At 39.8% G+C, this 17,671-nt stretch overlaps 1 protein-coding gene across 1 annotated transcript in view; it reads right to left on the bottom strand.

Annotated features, from left to right (window-relative positions):
• LOC103604513 (protein capicua homolog) overlaps nt 1-5,719 on the bottom strand; it is an 8,218-nt gene extending 2,499 nt beyond the window's left edge. The window contains exons 1-3 of the mRNA XM_008589089.1: nt 5,601-5,719; nt 1,274-1,412; nt 125-269 (exon numbers count right to left, since the gene is read on the bottom strand). Coding sequence (XP_008587311.1) covers nt 125-269; nt 1,274-1,412; nt 5,601-5,719 — 403 coding nt within the window. The remainder of the gene's footprint in view (nt 1-124; nt 270-1,273; nt 1,413-5,600) is intronic.
• Between the last annotated feature and the right edge of the window lie 11,952 nt (nt 5,720-17,671).

Genomic DNA, 17,671 nt, shown 5'->3' with positions numbered 1-17,671 from the left:
TTCGGGCTTGGGCTGGGTGGGCCGGCCCTGCGCCCCAAAGTGGGCGCGCCGCGGGCGGGGACGCTGCGGACGCTGCCGCGCGGGAGCCCCTGGGGGAGTCGGGCCCCTGCCGCCCTCCCCGCACTGGCGCAGTGTGGCACCGTGTGCTGCAAGCCGTCCGCCGAAGTCCTCTTTTCTATCGGCGGCGAAGTGTCTCCAGCTTGCACTCCCTGTGCGACTCTTGTGTTATTTTTCCCTTGCGCTCTTCCTTCACCCCCTTCCTCCTCCTCCTGCGCATATAAATCAATTTCAGCTCCGGAATATGTCAGCCCGGGGGAAGTTACACACGGTGGTTACTCATTTATGTGCCTATTGAAAATGGTCAAAGGCTTTCTCTCCCGTAAGGAAAAGGGGGTGGGGTTGCACCTGGGAGTGAAAAGTTGTTGCTGACTGTTCGTGGCGGCTTTTTGAGATCAGACCTTCGCGTGTTGCTGGTTCCTTCTTTTTGTTTGCTTGACAGCGGGGATTGTTCTGCTGGCTTCTGCACCATGCATTGTACACCGCGGTGTCGAGACCGGCGGAGGGAGAAAAAGATTAGATTCGTTGAGCCTCCCTCGTGGGGGAACCACCGTTGGTGCGTGTTGGCCTTAATCCCGGCCCTGCTGCCTCGGCCTCGGGGTGCCTGGTCTGTTTGAGTTCTTTTTATTTAGCTAATGGGCATGATTCGGTGAGCACCAGTTAAAGGTGGGATTCCTGCTCGGGCTGACGTTGGGCTGACGATGCTGTTCAGGGGCATCCTGGTGAGTGAGCAGAGCGCAGCTTTATTTCTGGGGGAGCGAGGAGGAGGGACAGGCGCCCTCTGCGCAGCGTCCCTGCCTTGCTACACACAGCCAGCACCCAGGAGACCAGGGAAGCGTTTATTCTGAAGAATCCTTATGTGTGTGTTTATTGTGCTGGGATACTGAAAAACGAGGTGGCAACCTTAAGGATAAAAAAATGGGTCTACTAATAGGCTCCAGTGCTGTGGTTCTCTTTAAATACACACACAAACATACGCCATCCGTATTTATTTATGCCTATAGTTTTTAGGGTTGGACGGGTCTGGAAAATTGGGTAGGCCTTTCTGCTTTGGAAGCTAGTGGGCAGTACTGAGCGAAGGGAACTCTTCTCAGAGGGAAAAGACGTGCTGAGCTACACTCTTAGGACATTGGGTCAGAAGAGTTCATTTGCCTGAAATACAACAGCCTCCCACCTGGTATCAAGTCCCATTTTATAACATGTTTTTATGTCTCACATCAGGAAAAATGGCCATCAGACTAACTTCCGATACAAATTTAGGTGTTTGACTTGGGGGATTCTGAAGGATGTAGACTGAAAGATGCATCTTTGAACCCTGCCTCTTGGAGTGTGTAACAATCCAGCCTCCCTTAAATCTGAAAAGAACAAGCAACAGGAAACAAGGTTAAATGCAGTGGAAACTGCTGGGCTCTGAGAAGGACTTTTGGAAGTTCTAACGATGCTAACCCTTGTTTTGTTTCTTCTTAACATGTTACTGATGAAGGAAATGCTCAGAGGACCGTTTACAGTAATCAGATGTTTTGGCAACAACCTTACTCCCACATCACAGAGTAGAGTTAGACTGGCAGTTTGTTGTGAGCCTTTCATCCCTCTGAAATGATGTGACCGTAATAGCTTCCTTTCCTCTGGTAACACCTGTGCACTTGGTTTTAGCCTTGAAAATGCTTGGAAGTGTTTGTTGACATGATTATATCTCAGTATTCTCTAGAAACACTTTTCATTTAGCAAGCCTGTTTTCAGCTACCAAAATTGTGTGCTTGGGGCATTTTTTTTTTCTTTTTAAGAATTCTTAAGGCAGCAGTCAAGTTGCATTCTAAAATCCATTCTAAAACTAAGGTCAGAAGGACAGTGTTACCTGACATGATATAATGGTTACATTTGGACAGATATTTCCAATCGTGTGCCTAAAATTTCAAGTATTTTCTCTCTAAGATTTGTGGAGAGCATAGGAGAAGCAAGTAACCCTTTTTCCTCCTTCTATTTAAGAATTAGAGTAGTGTCTCTACCTGTCAGTAATAATCTAGAAGGTATGACTTTCTCTTTTGTTTTTTCGTTACTTAGCAAGAAATTTCTCAGTGACCAATTTTTCCCTCAGTTTCCATTTTTATTCAGAAATTTACACACCAAAGCATGATTATCATAATCAGCACGAATAGGAATTGATAGATTTTATTCATGTTAGTCTTTTTCACTGCAATTTTTGCACTAAAATGACCCCTACTGGTTGTATCTGTTAATGAAAACTCTTTTCAAAACTTATTTAATTGGCTGCACTGAGAAAACATATTGCATGGCATAGAAATATTATCATGACTAATCTACCTGCTTTCGATGACATAATTTAAATACAAATTACCATCCTCTGTTTGCCAACTTGCAGTAATTTTTATTTGTGTTACTCCCATACTGGCTTTGTGGGGAGGCAAAAAATCATGTTTTTTAACTGCAGTTCACAAAATGAGTTAGATAAATCATGGGCAGAAATGGACCCCTTTAAACTTATTGCTCAGTGCTTTAGGTTTTTAAGGCATGCTGGCCCGTGGCGGGCTCTCAGTAATAAAAGTACATTGAGTAAATGGATTAGTAATCCTATATATAAAAAGAACACAAGAAAAAATATTTTCTGAAAGATTAAATGACATGAGGTGTCCTGTGACTCATGTGAGATACACACTTGGATTTCTTTTCAGCATAGTTTAGATTGTTATTAAATAAATCCTGATTTTATTATTATTATTATTATTGAAGTTTTCTCTGCTCTCTCTCAATCTGAAAAATAATTTCTGACACCTGGGAGGGAGCAAGTCCCTTTTGATTGGACAGTGAGAGTGATATTTTGAGCTAAGGGGATGAGGGTCATTTTTTGTCCTATGTAGAATAGTACATTATGCTTCTATAAGGAGTGGGAGAAAGTGGGGGAGCATGACCAGCCTTCTGTGGTCACTAAAAGGGCAGATGATGGCTCACGTTTGACAGTTTGTGAGAACAGAGTGATTAGGAACTATATTAGTCCGTTTCTGTTGCTTATAACAAAATATACAGAACTGGGTATTTTATAAAGAAAATGAAATTTATTGCTTACAGTTTCAGAGGCTGGAAATCCAAAGTCCAAGAAACACATCTGGTGAAGGCTTTCTTTGGTGGTGACTTCAGTGACGACAGGGTATCACATTGAGAAAAATGGCAGAGCAGAGAGAGCAGCCTCCTCTTCACTCTCCTTTTAAAGCCCTCAAAACCATGCCCCTGCCTGCCATTATAAATCCATTCACCACTGCATGGTCCTACAATCTAATCACCTCTTCAAGGCTCCACCTTTCAATTATCATAATAGGATTTCCCACCCTGAACAGTTACAGTGGGGATTAAGTTTTAGGGGGACATTGAACCCAAGACAAGAACCAAGTGGACACTATTAAGTCACTTTGCTCTGAGGACTTTGCTGTATTAGATCCAGGTGACTGCTACTGCAGATAAGCACCAACATTTTCCCCCCAGTGAGTATCTACTCAGTGGCTTCATCTCTATGGAATTTAATTTTTCAGGTTTTTCACTACTGCCATCTAAAAACTGCCTCTTTCAGAAATCAATTCTCCTTTTATTTCCCCTGGCTATTTTAAGTTTTCCTTCCACCCATTTTTTATGGGGCAGTGAGTAGAACTAAGTATTATGTGGTGGGTACTTACAACAAAGAACAGAATTTTGTTCTTTTTGAAATTTTGAAAATGTGTGGAGGATCTGAGGTAAGGCCCTAGAGAGCAGGCTCAGGAGTCCAGATTATGCACCAACACATTAGGTTGTGTACAAGCCACTTGGGAACTGCTTATCGATTGCTCTGTAATAGGACTTGGAGGTAAGAGTCCATGCATTTTAATTTTTACTAATTGAATAATGGAGAGGAAGGGCAAAGTTAATACTTCTGGACTAGAGTTAGAAAAGTATTTGAGTAATGGGTTTCATTTTCCATCTCAAAAGTCTTTAGGTAGAGGGAGCTCTTAGGTACTAGAGAGAGAAGCAAGCAGGGGGCCTAGAAAATGTTAACAAGGTATGAGAAGAGAAACCAATAGAAGTAAACAAGGAAATAATTAGTTCCTCCCCAAAGTAAATATTGACAGAACATGGAGAGACCGCTGTTTACTGCACATATACAAATGACAGGGCTCAGTGACTTTCACTTTGACTCTCAGGTTTATGGAATCCTCACTGTTATTGAGGAGTCCTGTCACATAAAACACTTGACAAAGGGCAAATGAATTGAATACTGTCAGAAAGGCAAAAATAGCAAGTCTGGAGATATTTGCTGCCATTAACAGATATTTAACAGTGACTAGGAAAATTTATAAGCAATACATTGGCAGTATGGTTATGAGCAGTCAGGGTAATCTATGAAGAAAACTGTCTGAAAAATCCTTCAACTATGGGCATAACATCCATTTGTTGGGGTATTTAGTGACTTGGTGCAGGTTTTTACATTTTGTGTGGCTTGGTTGAGATGCGATGATCTTGATGAATCAGTGTACAGCTTGGAGATGCAGGGGACAGGCATTAGGAAGTTGGGGGATTTAGAAAAAACAGATGACCCTAAAAAGATAATGAGTGGGCAGACTGAAGAATGACGAAAGGGAGAAGGGAAAAATACTGAATTCATCTTAGGGCAACTGGATCATCCTTTGAAGAATAATCCAAAACACATTCCAGACATTAATTGTGAAATTCCTGAAAAATGTGTGGGTGTGTTTAACATCTCAGGCTGTGGTGGGAGCAGGAGAGATGACAGTGCTGCTTTATAGCATGTAAGTACTACAGGGTCAGAGGTGGTAAAATGAGCAGAAGGTAACTGTGTGAAGCAAGTTCCTGTGACTCTGTGTTCCGTATGGCACATTTGGTACCAAGATTTTGGAAACCCCAGTAAAGCTCATTTAATCGTTTGAGGAAGAAACAGTAGACTAGCCAAGAATGCAAGAATCATATATATATACAAGATTATATGTATATAGGATATACATATATGTCTCATATATAATTGCTAGTACAATACCTAGTACCAAATAGATTTTTAAAAAATAATATTAATTCTAATTTCCATCCTGGTTTCCATCCTTCCTCATTTTCTTCTTTGTTAGATTTCTCTCTCTGTAAGTAAAAAAAAAATCTACTTTGTGGACATACTCACACCTCTTCCACACTTAACCAAGTGTCTTCAAAAGGGGGCTAAGAGGGGGAATTCTGCTCTCACATGTTTGTCAGAGAAAAAGGGACTGTGAAGTGTTGAGAAAAAGGGGCTGAGTGTCCAGAGTCTCTGGACAAGAAAACATTTGTTGGTTTGATCCAGCATGACTGTAATTCCCAGCCCTTTTGGAGTTTCAGCAGAATGGGAACGTTTGCTTGATTTTGTGGTTTGAGTCCTTGCCTCCAAAGAGCTATTTCAAATTAATATTTCTTAAAAGGTGACATTTTAATGTTGATGGCATATGGTTTCATGAGAGTGAATTGATTTTCTTTTATTATGAGAAGTTTTTTGTGCATTTCTGGACATCACTGGAGACCTTGGAGGCCCCGGGAGTATCGCCAAGGCAGGGTTGAGATCTCCCATTGGGGTTACGGAAGCAAGCAGCAGCAGGCCCTGCCCGGAATGAGCAGGAGAGGGTGTGAGGTCAGAGTACATCTTCGCTGCTTTTCTTGATCCTAGGCATTATATTCATCTTTCATGTGGACTAATACTGCAGCTTTACTGTGGATTAGCATTCTGGTGTCTCTGGAGACTCTTTGAGGAAGGCTAGAAAGGAAGAACACCTAGAACTAAGATATCTGACGGCCTTGTCTCTAGTTCCTAGCGTAGGCAGAGTGGAGGAAAGTGTTTTCCACTGAAGGAGGACAGAACTGCATACTCTTAATTGTGACTCTTTTCTTCGTGCCTGGAAATAAGTATCATTTTTATCGTTTACTTATTTTATATTTAATTATTGCCTGAGAATTCACAAGCCAATGCTTTTCATTGGCTATTGTGGAACAAGGAGAAAGAACTTGATGAAGAAAAAAATCCTTGGAATCAGTAGTTTACAACTTTTTTTCTTCTTGACAAGCAAACCTTATTATCATGTAATAGAAATTGGATTGTTTTCCAGAAACTCTTTTAGTACCTTTCATTGTAGTGCCTCTATCTTTTATCAAGAGTGCTGATGTTCAAACATGTAACCTACAAGGAAAATGAGAAAAACTTCAAAAATATGTTCAGGATTTCTTTTAAATAATATGTTGGTGAAAACCAAAAATAACAGCCTAATTTGAAATATCCTGAGAGCATTTGTCTTATGCATATTTAAGAAAGAAAATTGTCTTAATTTTATTTTAGGGTGTTGTCATTTTACCTTTCAAGTTCCTGAGAAGAGAATTTGAAGAGTCTACTCTTTGGAAATTTTAGCTAAGTCCTTAGCAACCAGCTACTCTGGCTATGGCAAAGTTTAAAAAAAAAAAAAAAAAAAAAAAGATACAGGCTGTAACTAGAGATTATGCCTGTCTTATTTAGCATTTCAAAACAAAAACCATAAACAAACATCTCAGATTCAAAACAGAAAGGAATTTCTGGCAGGGCAGAATGAAACCTGAGCCTTCAGAATCCCAGTCTAAGAGAGGTAACTTATTTAGCTTCTATCCAAAGGCCACGAGCAAAACGTTTCACAGCTGTGATAAAACAAAAGGCATCTCAGTATTGGAGAGCTGTGGTACCTCTTTTTAAGACTTCGAAAGACCTAACAAAATAAGGAAAAGCTACCTTGAGGATGTTTGACCTTAACTCAATGGACCACATCGGACCTTATAACCTGTGAGGAATCTTACATGCGGGATGTATGGGCTTGGTCCCCTCTGAGTGCTTGTTTATAATTCTGTGGAACATTCCATCATCTTATCAAATGCAGACATGGAAAACCTTTTCTCAGTCTCCATAGTTGGGAGCTTTGCTTTTCTAAGGGTATGGACATCTACAGTCTGAGTGAAAAACAGGGATGGATTTAGACAATTTTATCTCTGGAAGTCAAAGTAGGAGGATTTTTAAATGGTTTGAGAAAGAATGGGTATGCTGTGTGCTTTTCAGAACCACTAAGTTCTTATATTTCAGGGAAATTGTAAGGAAATGTACTACTACTACCTATGACATAAAAATGAGAGACCAAATAATCCATATTTTAATCAAGAGAATGAATGTGTTTGTATATATCCTAGCTTGTTTCAGAAAGGATTTGAGGCTGCTCAGGAAGGTAAATATCACAACATTCTTGTATATGAGAACAGCATGATAAAGGAGGGGGAAAAAATAGCCGTGGCTTCTGGATCCGCCTTCATCCCTTAATTGCTCGGTGACTAAAATAAAACCCCTTCAACTTCCCTTGGCTCCACTTTGCCTTCATTTGTCAAAAAGGAATTAAATAGTTACCTGCCTCAAGGCAGAGGAATGGAATCAGATGATATCTTCCGGTCATAAGATCTATGTTTTTATGACTTAGAGGTGCTGGGCAGGAGTCAAATATTACCTGGTGTTTGCAGAGCTGGGGCAGGAAAAAGTGGTAGAGTCTACATGACTCTTTGCCAGGTGCTGTGGATGGAAGGGCTTAGAGGAAAAGATCAAGTCCTTCCATAATTACGTTTTTGGGGAGGCTGTGGATACAGCAAAGCATAGTTACTGGGAAGTTAGTGACGTCTTTTAAATACCTACAGTCTTTAAGCCTTATTAACTATAGCCTAGTCTGGATTCAGGGTACAGCTTACACCTTTATTTCTGTCTGTGCTGACCAGCTACCTTTACTTTCTCCATTTTCTCATTTATTTCATTAATTCTTACAGCCCTGAGGTAGGTGGGCAACAGAGACTTTAAAGGGAGAAGCTTGAGCAAAGACAGGCCAAAACTTGCCCAAATTCACATGCGCATTTCTGCCTCTGACACTAGGAGAGAGTTGAGTAATTGCTGTTCTTCCTAATACTGCAGGCAGCAGCCAAATTCCCCGCATTCTTTTACCTTTGCTGCTGTTTTCACTTGCCAGGGAGTTTCCTTAAGGAGCAGACTGAATTTAAAGAAACATAACAGTACTAGTGCAAGAAAAGGGGGTCACTGGCAGCACATGGCAATTTGGTGTGCCTCGTGTCAGAAGGACGAAATGATCAGTCCCTGCAGAGGGACCTGCTCGGGCTCAGACCACTCCCTCATCTCTGTGTCTCTCTGAACCTCCAACCAGGAAGCACTTTGCCTGCATGTGAGACAACAAATCTCCACTGAATGTATTTCAAATACAGGCCAACTGTGAAGCTTGGAAAGTTGTCTCTTGGGGGTTTAGAAACTTCACCCTTCTTTTCCATGTTGTCCAGCAGCAGGGTGTGGAGCATGGTGTGAAACTGGCTCCGAAACTTGATGTAATACGTTATTATTCTAAAGAATGTGATGCTCAGCACAGCCTCCAGCGTATACCAGCAATCAACTTGCTTTGCCTGGTGGATATTACATTTTCACCAAGAGCAGCCTTCCAGAGTGAGGTGCTAGTTAATTCCAGTTGGGCATTTATTCATTAATAAGTCTGCTGAATGCTAAATACTCGATTTGGGAGTATGTGACATGAGAGAACTCAGCAGCTAATTATTATGTAGCTCTCTTCCATGATTCTCACTTTCAGTTCAATTACCTAAGCCACCAATCCCTAGCTGTATGAATTTATTTGATTTTTAGTTTTCTATAATATTTTGCTTTCTGCCCCCAAAGCATTTTTGCCTGCATTTGTAAAACTGTTAAAAGTTTACTAATAACTGAGTAAACGTTTTATATTGTACTATGGCTTGGTCTGTCTTTTCTTTTTCTTTTTCTTTTAAAGATAATATCAAAAGTTAAATCCTGTTCCGGATCTTATCGTCTCTCTTCCAGACTAGATTTCTGGATAGCTAATAGTACTGGCTGTTTAAAGTAGCCGTTGAGGGATGGGTGGTATTAATTTACTAACCTGAGCTTTTGCCTAAGACAGGTTCTCCTTTACTCTTCTTTAGTGTATAAATAGGTCTTTATTTGCTTTTCTTCCTGCTTGGTTGGTGCATATTAGCTTAAGAACTTTTAAACTGTGGGGACAATAATGAGACTTTGAATGCCAGGGTCCCCTCACTTCCCTCTTGGAAGCAGCCAAGTGAGTGCATCATGCATTTGCTGCAGGATAATCTGCTAGAAGGACAGTTAGAGATCTCCCTCGCCCACATCTCTCCTGTGGTTTGGCTTTCCTTCTCTAGAGAATCCCTGCCATAACCCAGTGCAGGCTGGATCACTCAAGTGATCATTCAAGTGCCCTGAAAGCCATTGGAAAGATGGCTTTTCAGCAATCTTTCCATTTGCCTGCACATTCTTCCCAGCATGGTTGTATGCAGCTCTCCAGCTATTGATAACCCAGGTATTAACAGAAGTTAGTGCCATGTATCAAATCCTCTTTGAGGACCTCTTCCAATAGCGGTTTCTGCACTAATGGCAAAAGAGTTCTGTGGAAATGTTTGGAGAAGGAGTATTTGCCAGCACATTCAATTCATTTGATACCATGGGATATGCTAATATAGGTCAGAAAGTGATAAAAGTTCATCAGGCAAGGATATTTACAAGGTTGTGGTAGACTTGCTGGCCTAAAATGATGTTCCCAGGGCAATAAAATATTTCTGTAGCAGCAGCAGCAGCAGGAGGGCCCCTGAGTGGGTACAATTACAGGAGTGTCTTTGAGAGAAGAGAAGCTGAGATCATTCCTTTTTGCAATATGTAGTTAACTTAGTGCCTTTGGATGTAGGGTGTGTGCGTGTGTGTGTGCATGTGTGCATGTTTTCAGTTGCTGAGGGCACAACACAAAGAATATTCTGCATTGTGTCACAGATGTGCTGAAAACAGTGTGCCACGTTGAAGCATGTTCAGTGCAGTATCTACTCTATAGATCAGCAAACTAAAAATAACTGCTTAATAAAGATTGTACATTGTTTTGTTTTATAACTTTTGAAAAAAAGAACAGTTCTAGTCGAGGAGCTTTGGCTTTTAAACTGCCTGCTTAATTGGGATATTTGTAAGTGGACGGGTGGAGCTCAGGAATACTATTGACATTTCATTTCTTGGTGATTGGGACAAAAGTTTTGTTACTCTTACAGCAATGTAGGATGATTTATGGTAGGTTATCTATTAAATGTAGTTTTTGACCTTACATGGGAATTTTCGATATGATAGCAGAAAGAAAAGGCAGAAATTTAGGGTGAGAAATAGAAGACCTCTGTAGGGAAATAAGCAAAATAAAAAGAAGTCAGAGTTGTTTATTGCTGGAAGGAGATGAAATTATTTTCAAAGACTATGCTGGGAAAAGGTGAACCCTCAGCAACCAAGTTTATTGACTGTCTATTCAAGAAATTGTATTAGATGCTTTGGAAAGAGAAAGGAAAAAGAAAAGACTGCCAACAGAGGGCTGGAAAACTTGAGGGAGATAAAGTATTTACATGCTTTAATAACATAAAACATGTCAAAAATAAATGCATAATTACAGCTGCATTTGGCACTGAAAATAGTCCATGTATTATATTTTTTAAATTGTGTGTGAATATGTAAACATATGCCCTTGAGTCAGAAATGCTTGGGCAATAATATTCCTTGAGAGAATGGAAAAGTAGAAGGATGAAGAGCTAAAAAAGAGAGAAGGCATAAAGGAAGACTACTAGTAAAGAAGGGACAGTGAATTTTTCTTTCTTTAGAGAGAACATATTTCATATGCATAATTATTCCAACTCCTAATGTTGGTTTAATAAGCATTTAATTTCCTGTGGGGCCTTAGTAATTTGCATGTTATTACTAAATGCCCACAGGTAAAGAAAAATTGGACTCCTAAACTAAAAACATTTCTTGCTTCTAAAGTTGCACGTTTTCCAACTTTATCTCAAATTTGTCTTGGACAAAGACCCTTTGAGAACTCAGAAAATTAGGAGATATGATCAACACCTACCTTCTATCACCTAATATCTAGTGCAACCGAAGGTTTAGGGGCAAGGCCAGTAACTGGAAAGTGGGTGTGTTGTTGGCTTTCACGTTCCCCAAAGTTGTCTTCACATCCTTTAAAATGTGTTCTCATCCTTCAAGACCTAACACTTTATCCTGCTTCCTTTGTGAAACCTTCTTGCCATGCCCTGGAAAAAATAATGCCATCTCAACCACCCCACCCCCCACCCCCGGCCCATAAATAGCACTTTCTTCTTCCCTTGTTATAGCACTTTTCACACTGTGTTAGAGTTCACATTTCTGTTTCCCTGCCTCATTGGGATCCACTCGAGTGCCAGGATTGTGTGTTATTCTAGCGCTTGGCACACAGGAAGAACTCAATGAGCATTTGTTGACTAAATCTAGACTCAAGGTCATCCAAGATACTATATAAAAACTTTTCCATCTGAAGTGCTTGGTTTGCGTGGTGGAAAGTGAAAGGATTGGCACTAGCTGTTAAGAGAATCCTGGTGAGATTTGATGCCATTGCAGAAGAAAGCTAGAAATGGTTAACTGTGCCCACTCCGATCAGTCTTAGAATTTTTTGCCATTTTTCCCTGATGATTTAGCTTCATTTTAGCAAGTATTTAAAGGTAATTTTTATTTGTGAAGACTTTTCTTCTTGCCAGTTTGTCATAAAGGTGTCATCTTTCATTCGCTAACCCCTCATCAGCTTGTAAGAATATTCCTTGTGGGTGGTTGCTTGTAACTTCCTTCCTTCCTGCCAGGGATCTGATGCATTGAGCAGTTAAAATACTGTGGTGATCAGCTGCTTGTAAACAATAACTGATAAACAATTATGAATTACTTGATAAACACACTTCAGATGGCCACATGGATACTTGATGATAGTAAAACAGACCTCTGGATTCTCAGCCAGTCCAGGATTATGTCTTCAACTTGGATGTTGACTAATCAGGAGGGAGTTTAGAGTAACAAGCATGTATTAAGTGTTCAGTCTGTGAGTGCTAAGTGCACTGAATGATGCAACCTAGTTTTACTGCCTCAGGTAATCTCCAAATGTCCTGAGGAATTTAACTGTACAGCTTCTTTGGGGAAGGAAATCCTAAGCCAACAACATGAGGGTGGAAGTATGTGACTGTAAATAATAAAAATGCCTCACAATGGCTCAAACAGGAAGTCCATAGGAATGCAATATAAGGAATTTAGGAAAGCAAAATCCTATTTGGATTTACTCCAAACTCCATGACTTCAGGGACTGAGGAATTTCTCATGTGTAGTGGCTAGAGTCCCAACTTGTTATTTAGCAGTGTGGAGTTGTTTTTCCTTCAGCACTAGTCATGAACTGTTTGTTTGTTTTTCTAAAAGTCTTAAATAAAGTGGTTTACAAATTAAGACAGTAAGACATTAGACACTTAAGGATACAATAGCAAATTACAACTTTTGGGTAATACATTTGGCACTAAGCTTTTCAATTTCTAAAGAAGAGAGGTTTGGCCAAGATAAAGTGTGCAGAGTCACAGACACATGCAGAATTATTCTGCATATGAACTCAGGTATCTATGCCGTTTTGTCACTTGAGCGAATGTGCCTTGAGAGTCCCATTGTCGTAACACAGGTTTAATTTCAGTGTCTCTGTTGTAGCATGTCCCTTTAGCTTTCCCACATTTAAGATGCTCCTCTCACACCTGATGGAAGTTGTTGGTAATGTTCGTGTTCTGATTGGTGGCTTTCCCAGTAACCTTCTTTAGATCCTTTTATTGATCACCACCAGTTAAGGTTTGGGAAAGGGCAGGAGGGGAAGCTGCAACTGATGGTTTAGTAGAGTTACAGCTTTAGAGCTCTGATTGTCCGTAATACTTACTTGACAATGAAAGTGAAGATCCTAAGCAAGGTTAATTTTTTAAGGGTCCACTGATGGTTTTTCTATAACTGTTTAAAAATACATTTTTAACTTTTATGTGGCTCCATTGCTGCTGAAAGTTTAAAAGTCACCTCCCAGGCCTCGGGGACAGGTTATGTTCTCCTTTGTTGCCTTCTCTACCACAACGACATTGTCAGTAGAAGGAGTATTTATTTGACTTTGTGGCAAATACTGCCAAAATGAGAGCTGTGAGTTTCTCAAAATCCATGATCCTACAGTTCATTTGAAGGGGTAGGTGAAGGATCCAGAGCTGTTCTTGCTGCTGGAATAGCACACATATCCTCAGACTTTAGTAAAATAAATGAATGGAGGCAGAGTACTGGGAAACACACTTGAAGGAGGGAGTGCCCATCAGACTGTAAGCCAAGGTAAACAGTTCTTGTAACTGAAAAATAGACTTCCTGGAAGGAGAGAACTGGAGAAGTGGGTGTGAAGTGCAAGCAGCAAGTACATTTTCAGCAGTATAGACAGCTGGGTTGCTCTGAGTCCTGCAAAGAACCTGTCAGCTATTTGGGGGGAAATAAGTTGCTTGAACCAGCCTTTGGCCTGTTGTGCATACAGCTGGACCCAGAGATGGCAATTGGGGAGAAAAGGTTATATTTGTGATAGAAAGTAAACAGATGGGGCTTTTTGAGGGGGTAGGAATGAAGTCAGCAGTGACCTAGGGATGGAGGTCTGCAGGGGAACCAGTGGACTGGCAGAATGGCAGTGAGAAAGCATTCCTGAGTCTGCACATGTAGAAACAGACATTCTCTCTTGTCAGTTTTTCGTTACACTGAGAAAGTGTCATTACAGCGGATACCTATGCATACATTGCAGGTTGTGTGACATGTACCTATCCTTGTAAATGTGCTCCTATGTGCAACTTGCACACATGTAAAAAAGATTCCTCACAGGCTTATGTGCTTGTCCTGATAGTCTCTTTATGTCCATTCTTCTGTCATGGCAGTGTTTTTTTTCTGATTTGAGCTGTTAGGTTCTGTTAATTCCAACAGGGGGAAAAAAAATCTGTCTCTGGCCATCATTAATTTATATAGATAAATACGTGTAGATTGTCTCCTAAGCAGTGTCCATAAGGCCTTGGGCATCTTGTTCCTGTGTCTTCTCTTCTGCAGCTACCAGAGTACTCATCAGAATGTTAGTTGCTAATGTCCTGCTATACCAGGTGTCAAGAAAGACCATCAAAAAACATGAACACAGAAATTCCTTAGGACTTTTTATAAACATTCTTGGAGCTTAGTTGCATGTGGAAAGGGCCTTGCCTTGTAAAAAGAGACCCACCCCGCTTTAATGGTCACTCAGAAAGGTGTTATCTAAATTCCCTCTTTGTAGTTTTATTTCTTGAACATCTTATTTCCCGTAACCAGCTGTGTGTGTTGGGGCCACCTATTGGGTCCACTGCCATCTTTATAAAAAAAAACTGTGAAAAGGCAACATGACTTCACTAGACAGTTTGGGAAGTAGAGAAGAGAAACAGTGATCCAGAATGCTCTTGTTCCAAACACGAATGCTAGTTTCACATTTTTGTATATATTTCTGTCTAGTCTTCCTCTGTATATGTGCTTTTTTTTCTTTTTTTACCATGCCATCTTATATTATGCTTTTTTCCCACCTAACATGATGTTAAATGCATTGTCCCATGTTGTTATAGTCTCCAGTACTAAAATTTAAGCTGAATAGTTGAGATGTACAGACTGTAGCATTCCACTTCATTTCCTTTCCCCCTTTCCTTTCAGGACTACATAAAGAGCAAGAAGGGAAAAAAATAGTCATCCCAGGTGAATTTCAGAGAAAATTCTGTGCAGTCTTAATTATTTTCCTTAGTGCCTAGGCTCTCCAAGCAGATGATAGCAGTTGTGTCATCTCCCCTTACTAAGGACCTGACCACTCACTACCTGTGCATCTGATCCTTTGTGACGAGGCTCTTGGCATGAGGACAGTGGCTCTTAATTGTTTTGTCTTATATACTTGCTACCACCAGGACTGCGTTGACTCTAACAGTATTGAAGCTCTATAAAGTTAACTAATGATTCGTAGGCTTTGTGCAAATAGCCAGCCCACTGGGTAGAGACATTTTAATTCTGTTGTGGGTTTTTTGGTAGCATATTATTGGATTGCAAATGTTTATTTAATATGAAGAATGGATATAATTAACTAAGTCCTAAAAAGGGACCAGATATTAACTTCAAGATGAATCTGCAACCTTTATGCTTTGCATATGCCATATGCTCTCGTTACCAAGGATTTGATCTGAGGAGTTAAAACAGTTTTCCTCTTCTACCATTTTATAAATTAAAACCAGAGGCCTAGAAATTATCCAACAAGATACGTATGAAATTTGGCAGAACTTTGATCATTGTCAGAAATAAGTTTATTGAAATTCTATCAGGCAGACAGTTTTTTTCCTTGTATTATTATTGACTTCTGTTAATAGTTTTTACAGCTCAGTTATTGGTTTCATATTCAAAAGGTATATACCATGTGTTGTAATATTTCAGATTTATTTCTGCAATCTTTATTTAAAAATACAAATTCTCAAAATCAGTTGCACAAACAGTATGTGCAACCATATCATCAGGCTTCAGATATATTTTATATTAATTTTAAGTGTTTTTTGATTATCAAAAGGAAGGCAAAAATTTTGATTATCTCTTTAATATTAAATCACTATTTCTGAATTATAAATCTTTGAAAATGATATATACCAATCAACATATTCAGTCCAGAAAACACTGAACATTTACCTGGCTGCTAGTTAGTTGGAGAGAACATCCATTTATACTTCTCTAAATCACAGCATATAGCTAAGTGATGCATGTGTACAACTAGAACTTAAATCCTTTTTTGGTTAACATATTGACTTAAAGGAGCACACTTTGTACTGAAAAAATAATATGAAGGTGAAATCACATCACATGTAATAGTTTAACCTTGGATATTTGTGGATTATTAGTTACATCATGGGATAGTAACATTAGTTATTAAAGCCAAGTGTGTAAAATTTTTTAAAAAACCATTAAAGCACAAACTGTAATAGATATTTATATCCTATAATAATCAACAAATATTTGACACCCACTATCATTACCACCACCAGAATATGTATGCTATAATTGTGTCTGTGAATAAAGAGGTATGGAAAAACTGACCACCATCAGGGAGAGGTTTGAAAAGGGACAGGGTGCCTGGGACTTTTTCTTAAGCTTTGGCCCAACATAGGGCCTGTAGCTGCTGTTGTAACCAATTTATAAAACATATTTTAAGGTGGAAATCAATGGATTGTCTCCAATACTATACAGTTAATCTTTAATCATTTGATTTTTATTATCAACCCAAACTGCAAGTGTTTTCTTTTCAAAAGTTTCTTAACAATGGGATTATAAATGTTTAAATTCATTTATAACGAAATTGATTTGTATATCCCTTGTTCTATGGAAGATAGGGAAGCCTCTGTGAGCAATATAGGCTGCGCGTTGAGGGGAGTGTTTAAACAGTAGGTGAGTGTTAGCACAGTGTCCCTGGGCTGCGTTTCCTTGCAGTTGGAGCTTGGCCAACTCAGATGGAGAGGGGTGGAGGAGAGGTTCAGTTTAGAGAGCCCTGGGTTTATTTCTGGCTGTTGGGATATGAGACTGTGGGAGAAGGCATAAATATAGTTTGAGGGAGGTCGCAGACTTAGAGGTTCTTGCCAGGGGTAAGCGCTGGATGGGTTTGTTTATAGTTGCTTCATGCTTTTACTTTTTGGTGCTTCCAAGGGGCGATGCTTAGTGTCCGGATCTCCTTTATTGGGTACCTCAGAAGTCTCCTCCAGTGCACTGACCACAAGGATTGTCCTGCCTTTCTTTCTGCATTTGTATTCAGATACCTAACCTCCTGACCTCTTGTTTTTGTTTTGTTTTGTTTTGTTTTATACTGAACACCAAACGTTTGGGGAAAAGACAGTTATATAAATGCTACAAGCCTATGGCATTTGGGGGATGTAGTTGCAGGATTTGGAGTTTGGTATACATCATATCTACAGTGCAGAGAGAGAGCAAGGGCAGCAGTTCCCAAGCCCTGTCTTGTCTCTTTGTGGGTTGGTCTGAAGTCAGTTCATAGTCCAGCCTAGAGAGGTGTGTTAGCTGGCCAAGCCACTCAACCTCTGGTGGGTGGTTTCCATCTGTAAAATGGGAATAATAATAGCATCCACTCACTTGGGTGGTTATGAAGAATAATTAACTCATTCATGCAGAACACCCGAATAGTGGCTTGTACATAGTAAGCACACAGTTAATATTAGTTGTCATTGTATCTTTCTACCTCAGCATAGAACACTATTGTTTATATATGACAGATTCTCATTAAATGTTCTGTTCAATAAGTGTAATATTCAGAAGGTGAAAAAATGATTTCTTCCTCTCTTACCATAAAATAAAAGTAATGTTTGGTTGCAATAAGACATTGTAAGCATGAAGACATTTATTCCCTGGTTGGTGGAAAGGGGAGTAGGATGTTCCAAATTCTTTATTAATGACCTTGTGTCTATGATTTGTTAATCAGACCTCACATACCCAGTCTATCAAGAGTTTCATTAATATTTACTGGAAGGTAATTTTGAGAGGACAAAACAGCTTAATCAAGCAATTTATTTCCAGTAAGTATTGTTACTGGAACATTTCAAATTCCAACATATGCAGTGGATATATTAATGAGACTCTGCCCTTTCCTTTTGGGTTCTC

The sequence above is a fragment of the Galeopterus variegatus genome, unplaced genomic scaffold (genome assembly GCF_000696425.1).
Source record: "Galeopterus variegatus unplaced genomic scaffold, G_variegatus-3.0.2 Scaffold5199, whole genome shotgun sequence".
NCBI classification, from domain to species: Eukaryota; Metazoa; Chordata; class Mammalia; order Dermoptera; family Cynocephalidae; genus Galeopterus; species Galeopterus variegatus.
The sequence above is the reverse complement of the archived record's forward strand: the minus strand, read 5'-3'. Positions and strand labels throughout refer to the sequence as shown.